This window comes from Sceloporus occidentalis, unplaced genomic scaffold, assembly GCF_023333645.1.
Source record: "Sceloporus occidentalis isolate IW3139 unplaced genomic scaffold, rSceOcc1.0.p SCAF_70, whole genome shotgun sequence".
Taxonomy (NCBI): Eukaryota; Metazoa; Chordata; class Lepidosauria; order Squamata; family Phrynosomatidae; genus Sceloporus; species Sceloporus occidentalis.
The window spans coordinates 1,080,001-1,090,984 of record NW_028317050.1 but is presented as its reverse complement, the minus strand read 5'-3'; the positions used below and the strand labels follow the sequence as shown (position 1 = coordinate 1,090,984).

General features: G+C 39.7%; 1 protein-coding gene across 1 annotated transcript in view; it reads right to left on the bottom strand.

Moving 5' to 3' along the window:
- Positions 1 to 298: 298 nt before the first annotated feature.
- The window catches only part of LOC149286315 (protein kinase C gamma type-like), a 123,712-nt gene continuing 113,026 nt past the window's right edge, over positions 299 to 10,984 (bottom strand). Inside the window, exons 15-18 of the mRNA XM_089494228.1 lie at positions 2,772 to 2,852; positions 1,734 to 1,841; positions 1,489 to 1,629; positions 299 to 478 (exon numbers count right to left, since the gene is read on the bottom strand). Of these exons, the coding sequence (XP_089350354.1) occupies positions 299 to 478; positions 1,489 to 1,629; positions 1,734 to 1,841; positions 2,772 to 2,852 (510 nt within the window). The remainder of the gene's footprint in view (positions 479 to 1,488; positions 1,630 to 1,733; positions 1,842 to 2,771; positions 2,853 to 10,984) is intronic.

Sequence of the window (10,984 nt, the reverse complement as noted above, 5' to 3'; positions counted from 1 at the left end):
TAGTAACCCTTAGATATTGAACAACCCAAAGGAAAACGGTGCAAATGTAAAGGTCAAATGACAGTGAAATTCCAGATCAGTGTAGCGTCCTGGAAGGAATGGATATACTTTTGCATCCTGGACCCCTCACACAGCACATTACAAGACTGAGTGTTTTTCCAAGATGCAGGTAGTAGGGTTAGGAGGAATAAAATGGGATTAGTTGTCATGAAACCATTATCAAGGAGGATACCATGCTGGCCAAAGAGAAGGACTGATAGAGAAAATCATCTTTTACCCCAATATACAAACTGAAGAATCACACCAGGGATATGGGCACTGGGCTGTGTGGATTTGAATGGACGAACTCTGGATTGATGAAGGTGAATCCGGCAAATTCACTCTGGTCAATACCAGCTAAGACCATTTGGTCTGGAGGAGTAAGTACTGGAGGAGCCCGGGTAAAGAACTTGTCAAAGTTTTCACCACTCTTTCCACACTGTAAAAAAAAAAAAAGTGATTTTTATAATATGCAGCATGTAGGGGAATTGGCAATGACGGATTATTATTATGTCTGAAAAATAATGCACGAGAAATAACCATACTCAACACTAGTAATGAAACCTACTAGTAATTTTACCTACACAGTGGGCTGGATTCAATTAAGATAAAATTACAATTTGCAAGTAACAGAATAACAATCCACACATAGAGTGTAATATAAAAAATAGATACAAAGATATATTGGCCTTCATTCATTAACCTTGATAAAAAAAGGTTTTTATTAGGATCTATGTGGCAATAGCTTTGAATCAAGCCCAATATTTGCATTTGTGTTGTGGTTTCTATGAAAATATTAATTAATAATATCAGGTATTAATAATTGAAATAGGATATTTATGAGTTGACATTATATAACCAATAACAGTAACCAATCATTTAATATTACTAGATTATAGATTGTAGATGGATTAAAAAATATATGTTAAACTCACGAGAGCTTCTTCTTCTATAATTGTCATTTATTGGCATAATTGACATTTCAAGAACCCCTATTGTAACAGCGCTATGGAATCTGCTGGGGCTGTAGAAATTGCTGAAAATGTAATATCTAATATAATTGTAATTCATAATCGTTTGTGTTACACTTGTATTTCATGAAGGTAATGCCACAGCAGTAACTATAAAAGGTATTATAAGACAGAAAAAAAGACCAAAATACACCAATATGAAAGCTCTCGTTCTTTGCCCTGTTCTTCTGTTTCTCTCACCTTTCTCCTTTTTTAGATCAGATATACACCGTAGTTTCTATGCAACTAAGATATGATCAGTGACTCAATGGGCAAGCTTTTATATATAAAAGCTGTTGGAAGATAACTGTCTCAGCCTACATAATGATAATAAAAAAGTTCCATAAAAGTAACGGGTTTGCTAAAATTATTAACATATAATCTTACTTAGTCAATACCTTTATTTGTAAATGATACTCTACAAAATTAAGAAACTTACAGGCCGCGGTTTAAAGGGAGGCTGAATTTCCAGGCGCTCTAAACGTTCCCAGTCAATCCAACGGAAAAAGGCATGGTCTCGTATATCGCGTTCTCCATCACAGCCTGAACCAAGGCGTTTCAGTGGGTGTTTTGTAAGTAACTGAGGAGGAAAGAGATGATTGATAAACATGGAATCACCAATAGCCAACTGAAAATCTGATAGCAAACAGATAACATCTGCAAACAAATGCGTAAAAGTGTTACCCCCTTGCAGATAGACACGGCTTCCCTAGAAAGTGATTTGGGATATGATACAGTCTGTTCCATGATGGACTGGAATAATTCATCTTCATCTTCACCGTCAAATGGAGGCTGTAGACAAAAGAAATTGTGCTCAATTTGTTTTTATGAACAGAAAAGAACACAACAGAAGAGAGAACAGAAGTTTATAAGTTGGACCTTGTTGGCAAATAAAACAAGTGGCTGGATATTCCAAAAGGTTATATATAATAAATATATAATGCTCGTATATATAACGCTGTCTGTATCTGCCTGCATTTTCCGGCAGCTGGCCATAAAGTGTCAGACCTGCCTAGTAATTCTCAGTACAACCCCAGTAGGCATTAAAAGTATCTTTCATTTTGATATGACATGTTCTACAGAGACGTCAATGTTACTGGTGTGGAACCCTAGGGTTCATCAAGCAAAAGACAACCCTACCAGTGAACCAAGCAAGTATTTTGACAACTTTAAACATTGGTTTAATGTTTTTGGATTGAATGCACTGAAAATAATCTGCACTTTTAACAAATGAAGTGGCTATACCTACAAGGAGTTCATTTAGTTACATATGGGCATCGATAACCCTTTAAAGAGGTCTTTTCAGAAAAGCCCAATAAGACCTAAAATCATATTTAAAGGCCACTGTGGTTTAATGAAACATAACATGAAAACCTACACTACAGAGCTTTAATATATTTTGTTAATTAAAGATCACTTGTATAATTAATACATATTTTTCACTTGATACAAATTACATTCGTTTTCTGGATAATTTGAATTGGCGTGGAGTAAATGTAGGGAGTAACCACTAGGTACATATGTCTTCTGTGCCTGGCCTTCTTGAGAACAGCTTTGGAGATAATGTTGTTAATGATTTCGAAATTTTCTTAGACCCTCATCTAGAATATATATATTTGAGGGTCCAACATGATTGTGAATTTCAAAGCTGCACAAAAACCGTTGGGAAATAAAATGAAGCTCTACACCCGAAGCAGAGAACTCCTTATAATGGCACATTACCTGCCCAGCCAACATTTCATACAACAGGACCCCATATGACCACCAGTCCACCGACTTCCCATAAGGCTGGTAAGCTATAATCTGAAAAAAGACAAAATATGATATTAAGAATCCAATTTATTACACCTTATATTACTAAAGTGTAATCAAGTGGCCTCAAAAAAGTAATAAAGTATTGAACACAGGGGGTCTCTTTAGACCCGTTGTGACTGTCAGTACTTGAACTATCAGGTGAACAGAAAATAGAGGGGTGGGGGCAGTTTATTGGAATGGACGAATGCATTTGGGGTATTCTGCAGAATCCGCCATGCATTGCAAGGGGGACAACATTATTATTTAAAGGAAAGTCTTAGTTATATCGTTTCCTTTTAAGTCAGAATTTTTTATTTTTTTTACTAAAATTGTAAAAATTTTAAAAAAAAAGTGTATTGAAACAGATTATACGTAAAACATACATTTGGTTACCCACATTTATGTCTGTGAGGATGGTTACCTTGAAATATAACTACATAATTTTTCAGGTACCGTTGCATACCTCTACCCAAAAAGGGTAGAGACGTAAAGATCATGTTATTTTGTACATCTGAAAAATGGTGAAAACATGAATTATACATGAGATACTGTAGCAGATAACTAAGGCATTTTGAAGAAAAATAATGTTACTAAATTTAAGCAAGTTGTCTGTCTAAAGTCTAAAGTCATTATTGTGACTTTAAGGGCTGTAAAGCCTTATGATACGCTTGTGTCCAAAAAACCAACATTATTATCTATGCCTAATAATTATTAGCCTTTGAGGCAGGGAAAGTCAAATCTCCCCCAACCTTCCTGTACTTTTCTGCAAATACAGAATAATGCTGTATACTGAGGCATAAACAGTTAAATCATAATTAGAATAGACTCGTCATTCTGATAGATAGTGGAGGAGCCGTTTAGAAAAAATAACTTATTACACAATTGTTTTTAACAGTCAATATTCAGTCTTCTACTGGCTGGATGAACCAAATAGCTTAATGTTGGGAATACTTTAATAAATGTTTTAAAGCTACCATCTCTGTCCACGTATAATTGTTCAGGAAGAGCAAATCAAGTAAACATGCAAACTAATAATACTAATAATATTAATAAAAATATGTATTTTCAGAATGTGTTCCTCATTTGTGATTCCACCATATGCAAATGTCTACCTGATATACTTATTCTGCAATCTGTTTACAGAATAATCCAAGACAACATAACTAATATGTCTGATTTAGCTCATTACAGTCTGTATTCCTAGCATTCCTACTGCAAAAGACAAAAAAATTGACTACCAGATGGAAAAAGATCTATTCAAAAAATTGAGCAGCCCATCAAAGCAATTTTTTTAAACAAATATTAAAGGGACAGTTTATTGTCCCTGACAGTCCCAGTGTGAGTACTTTGAAAGCATGTGCTCAGGGGTCTGAACAAACCACCGCATACAGCATTGCCAGAGCTAGAACTGACATGTAATTTGTGTATGTGTGTTTACATATGTGTGCCAGATTGTATGTTGGATGGGGGGGGGGTGCTAAGAAGGCACAAACAAGTTGTTTTCCGGGCAATGATGGCACAGTTGGGGGAGTAGTTTTAAAGCGCTCCCATTGAAATCCAAGGGAGCGCTTTTTAAGCATGTGCTCAAGGGTCTGGACAAACCACCGCATGCAGCGTTGCCAGAGCTAGAACTGACAGGAGGGCCACAACAACGGTCCCTCTTTCCTAAGGTTTCAATAGGTGTCTTTTTACACTTGATGTTGAAAAAGTAAAAAAAAATAAAAAAATAATATATATATATATATATATATATATATATATATATATATATACCGTATTTGCTCGATTATAAGACAAGGTTTTTTACAGAGCAAATGCCCTGAAAAATACCCCTCGTCTTATAATCGAGGTCGTCTTCTAATCAGACCTCATTCTGCTGGGGCCGTGCTGCTTACCGGGCTTTGGTCAGGAGCAGCGTTTCTGCTATTAGCAGCAGAAGAACAGGAAGCTAGCAAAGTCCTCACATAACTCTACCTCCCCCTCCTTCCTCTGTGGGCAGGGCCAGAGAAGTTGCTCGCACAGCTGGGCCCCTGCAGAAGTCTTCGAGTGGGAGATCTGCAGTTCAGGTAAGGGGGTGGGGGAGGTTTTTTGAGCAAGTATGTGTGATTAATGGAATGAATGAGTATTTAAATGTTTGTGAATGAGTGAGTGTGTGTGTGATAGCATGGATGTGTAAGGGGGTGGGGGTGGTAGCATGGCATAGGGAGGCTGTAATCACACTACTATCATCCCCAGGTTCCAGCATTTACTGGCTGCCTTGGCTTGATAGGAGTGTGATTGCTGTAAGCAGTTATATATACCTCCAGAAATGCATTTTAACCCCCTATATGCCACTCAGCCCCATGATATGCCTTTTAACCATATTACCCAGAGTGGCATATAGGCAGTGGCGACTCTAGAAACAATATATAGGGTGGGGCACACAAGATACCACAGTCAAACTGGGGGGGCATTCATAATTTCCAAAAGTAATGTGCTATGGAATTATACTTTTGTTATTGGGCTAAAATAATATTTGATCATTCAACATGGGAAGCCTGAAGCCACAATTGAGTGCGACTAATCCTTGAATTAAATATTATAACACAATAAATAACTTTTCCACTAAATGATTTCAGGGCCTTGAACGTTTTGTCCCCTGAAGTCACTACAACTTCAGGAGGGCATTTTATCTCTGGATAAATATAAATTAAATAATTCCTAATGTAAGTTAAGTGCCAGGAAACAGATGACCAAACACACACACCAACACAGGCTCTGTCACACCGACACCCAGACACACACACCAGGACAGGCTCTGCCACACAGACACCCACACACATCAGGACAGGCTCTGCCACACCTACATCCAACACACACACACACACCAGGACAGGCTCTGACACACTGACACCCAAACACACACCCGTAACAGCTTCCGGCATGAAAGACGGTAAGCTGTTACGGTTGAAAGTGCCCGATCGCGCAGTTGCAAACGCGCGATCGGGCATTCCCTTCCGGGTTACGTCACTGCTGGCGTAACCCGGAAGGTCATCGCTGCGTATGCTTATAGTATGCTCCCTGGTGCTGGGAAAGTCTGGAAAATCTATATAAATTAGGTATTTCTGAATTCAGGACACCTGAATTAATAAACTTGGAGGGGATTTTCCATCACTTTACCTAATTTTGTGAGGATTCAGAGGGAAAATGTAAAAAAAAATTAGTTAAATTTTCTAATCTTCGCTAGTTTTTACTAAATTTCTCATTCTAAATTTTCAGCTAATCATCCAACTATGGTATCAAACGAAAGCTCTATCTCTCCTTGAAAAAACAATATATAGTTTATAGGGTTACACTATTCACAGGAAAATAGAATCATTGCTAAACCGACATACCCCAAAAATGGCAAAATTGCTCTGGGCTTTGAGGTACCAAAAACCCCTGGGATTGAAGGGGTTAAAATATGTCCCAGGGAAATATGTTGTTTGTTTACAAACTGCACTACTGGCAGTTTGCAAAACATGGTAAGGGTCCCTGGGGCGGAGCATCTGGAAGAGCAGGGTGGGCCAGTGCTCCAACAGCACTAATTGCTATTTTGATCCAGTCCAGAGCCTGCATTCTGGACAGGAGCTCCACAGGTGAGGACTAAGTAACAGCTCACCTGTGGCTGATTAATTAGCAGGCAGAAGGTTAAAGGGTTTGAGCCTGATTCAGAGGAGGAAGCCACTGTTATGCCAGCTAGGAGAGCTGATAAACTGAGGGGTGGTTTCTCTCTGCAAAGCCATATTGATGGTCACTTGTGACCTGTTTTGTCCTAAGCAAGTGCTAAAGCAACGACTGTTATTCTACTTATAACTGCTGCTCTTTATTCCTTTAAAATAAACATTGAAGCTGAGCTGGATGTGTCCTGGACTTCATTTACCCTAGAAGACTGTGGTTACAGCCAAGATCCTTGACAAAAATCCCAAGGAAAAGGGAGGCCTGTCACAATACATGGAAACAGCATTGCAGGTATTAATCAACTGAATAAGACATACAAACACTGTATTTGCAGGTATACATAAATAATGTATGGAAATATATAGAGATGGATCTACAGAATAATGCAAAAACCCAGCTTTGCAGGTATAGATCAATTGGAATTCACATAAAAACACGGCATTAAAAGATATATTTAAAACCCCCTAAATTACAGGCATAAATCACAGGTTGCATACCCCAAAGCCAGCCCTGGCGTCCACACTGCCCACACAGCAATCACACTCCTATTATACCCAGGCAACCAGTAAATGCTGGTACCTAGGCATGATGGGACTGTGATTGCTGCTAGCAATCACACTCCTATCATGCCAAGTCAGCCAGTACATGCTGGTACAGGGTGGCTGTAAGTGATGTGTAGACCCCATACTGCTGGAAGCATCAATACACAAGGGGGGGCAGCTAGCTAGGTTTCAGCATGTACTGGCTGACTTGGCATGATAGGAGTGTGATTGCTAACAGCAATCACAGTCCCATCATGCCTAGGTTCCAGCACTTACACATCCATGCTATCACACACACACTCATTCATTCATATACTCATTTATTCACAGATTCATTCCCTGAATCATGCATACTCATTCAAACACCCTCCCCACCCCCTTACCTGCACTGCAGCTCCTCGATGCCGCTCACAGACTTCAGCAGAGGGCGCGGCCTCCCTCTGCGTTCTCTGGTACTGCACAGAGGAAGCAGGACTGGAGCAGAGTCATGTGATGTCACGTGAACTCTGCTAGGTTCCGCTTCCTCTATGCAGTACAGAAGACCCTCCTACAAGTAAGTAGCAGGGCTCGAGGTGCGGCCCGTGTAAGATCGGTTGCCCTGGCTGCCGATCCTACGCGGGCCGCACCCTCTCTCTCCTCGGCATAAAAAAAATTCAATACATTTTAAAAAAAACGGGATTTAAAGTCGCATTGCGACTTTATTCCAAATTCGGCAGGGGGGCAACAGGGGGGGGCAAGGATTAACCTAGGGGGGGCAATTGCCCCCCCTTGCCCCCCTGTAGCGACGCCACTGCATATCATGGGGCAGAGGGGCATATAGGGGGTTAAAAGGCATATCATGATAGTATGATTATGGGTGTGTACTTGTGTGTGGGAGCATGGATGTGTAGGTGGGGTGAGATGGATTGTGTATGTAATTTGTGTATGTGTGTTTACATATCTCTGCCAGATAGTATGTTGGATGGGGGGGTGCTAAGTACAGCTCTTGCTCTTTGCTGTGCTTATCACTGTAAATCTATATTTACAGAAAATGTACATGAAAAAGATATATGGAATACCCTCCGGATATCGATATGTGCAGGGAAAAAATGTACTAAAGCATTTAACATATGCCCTTATATTTTGGTAAACCAAGCAATGTTTGTTTCACGCTCTTTTCTGAACTAGTCTAGCATTATTGTTCTTTATCGCCCCCTACTGGTTTCGATACCAAAATCCATTGCAAGGAAATGTGTGCACTAGTTACCGAGAAACAACATAACAAGTACAAGATAACAAAGTGAAGTAGGCTGTGGATTTTGTTATACATATTCAGGGCTAATAAAACGCCTTGTGTCCTGTTCATTTCTTGCTGAGGCAAAACTAGAGAAACCTTAGAAATCAGGTACAGGTGTATCATAAAGCTGCTGTTATGGAAACAAATGTTGCACTGTTAAGGTGAATTATGAAGTATTGTAAATATTAAAAAAAAATATCTTAAAAAAAGAACAGAATTTTAATGTTTTCTACAATTATTATTGTTCCAGCCTTTTACTGAAACATACAATTTGACTGCAGACAAGAATCATTCAAAAGCATCTCTTTTGCCTGATTTTTCTAATGTAAAGACTCAAGCTTTAATCAGTGCTTAGTCTCATTTTAGATTCCGGATAGCTTAATGCCTTGCTCAATCCCCTTATTATATTAGCATATAACACTTCTGTTAGGAGGCTGTTATCTACCACACTCTCAGCGAAGTAAAACTCCCTTATATTACATCTTAACCTCTACTTTTTAAGGCAAATTATGTAGTATTATAAATATTAAAAAGGCTTATTAAAGTATTAAAGATGAATTTACTGAAAAGTGTATATTCCAGCATTCCAGTATTTTTTCACATCTGAGTTTATCTACATCTAATCTTTTTTAGATTCGGTATATTTTTTTGACAACACCTTCTGTTCTGTTCAACATAAAGGAACCCATTTTTCAATTGCTGACACACAGTACAATGGATTTCAATGCCCTACAGTTATAACCGGGATCTTTGGAAATGACCAATTAATTGCGCCCTTCATAATATGGATGCTGATTAGGTCAGAGTATTTTAGCATTGGATTGGGATATATTGAAGTATATAATAGTGGGTAAACAGGTCTAGCTAGGTTTTGCAGAATTATTTAACAAGGACACCTCTACAGTCTGGATAAGTATATACTATCTTTTCTTTGTTCTGCATGGAATGGGAATGCATTATAATCTGGTGATTTCCTTTTGTCCTAAAACGGGGGCCCATGGAACAAAAGTGCCCCTTATAAACTATTTAATAATCTGTGACAGGGCCCGTGTCTCTACGGGGCCTGGGGTGACCCTGCAATCCCTTATTCCTGTCTCCTCATATCGTTTCAAAATTATTGAGAAAGGGCCCTTCGGACCTGGATCACACCAGTCCAGGCCGGAAGGGCCCTTTCTAAACTATTTTGAACTGGCACAGGGAGCCAGGAACGTACCAGGGGAGCAGCCGAAGAGAAAGCTGCAGGAGCGGTGTGGGGGAAAGCAGGTATGGGAGGGAGGTGGGATGTATGTATATGTGTTTGTATTTATGTATGTCAGAATGGATGTGTAATAGTGTGTGTGTGATTATGGGTGTGTACTTGTGTGTGGGAGCATGGATGTGTAGCTGGGGTGAGATGGATTGTGTATGTAATTTGTGTATGTGTGTTTACATATCTCTGCCAGATAGTATGTTGGGGGGTGCTAAGAAGGCACAAACAAGTTGTTTGCGGGCAATGATGGCACAGTTGGGGGACCTGGGGAAATATTTGCACAGGGCCCTGTGGTTTCTAGTTACGCCCCTGTTCATGATATTCAAAAAATATAATTGCTTATTCATAATAACAGCATTGCAGATAGAAACATATTTTTATAGGCTTTTACACATTATAATTCCAATCCTTTACTCTAACAAAGAAACATAGAATTTGACATGGGATAAAAACCATTCAGCCCATCTTATCTGCCAATTTCTTCATATATAAGGCTTAAGCCTGAATCAGTCCTTGGTCTTGTTTTAGATTCCGGATAGCTGTATACCTAAAGCAGGCTCGGTTGGGGAGATCAAGGATCTCCCTCTAATCGGCTAAAAATCAGTCAAGGGAGCAGGAGGTCTGTTAATGCAGACCTCCGATCCTGCTCCCTTGCGATGCGCAGCAACAGTAATGTCCGCCGCTGGAGGAGCAGGCTCGCAAGAGAGCGGTATCGGAGGTCTTTAACAGACCTCCGATACTGCTCCCTTGCGATCCGCGCGGCAACTGCTGCTGTGCGCCGGGGTTTGTTGTCAGATCCCGGCGGCACTGAAGCCGCGCCAACAGTGCCCTCTGACCCGGAACAAGACAGAAGAAGAGGAGCGAAGAGGAAGACTGCTGTAAGAAGAAAAGACTACTGTAAGAAGAAAAGAGGTAGAAAAGAAGGTAGGAAATCATTTAGTAAGACTGAGTGACAGTGAGAGTGGATTGGTATGTGTGGAATCTGTGGATTGGTATGTGTGGAATCTGTGGATTGGTATGTGTGGAATCTGTGGATTGGTATGTGTGGAATCTGTGGATTAGTATATGTGTGGATTGGTATATGTGTGGATTGGTATATGTGTGGAATCTGTGGATTGGTATATGTGTGGATTGGTATATGTGTGGATTGCTATAAGTGTGGAATCTGTGGATTGGTATGTGTGGAATCTGTGGATTGGTATGTGTGGATTGGTATGTGTGGAATCTGGATTGGTATGTGTGGAATCTGTGGATTGGTAAATGTGGATTGGTAAATGTGTGAGAGTGATGGGTGTTATGCTGTACCATTTCCAATGTCTTTTTCATTATAATTATGCTCTAAAGTACATCATAACTCCCATCACTCTATACTGTT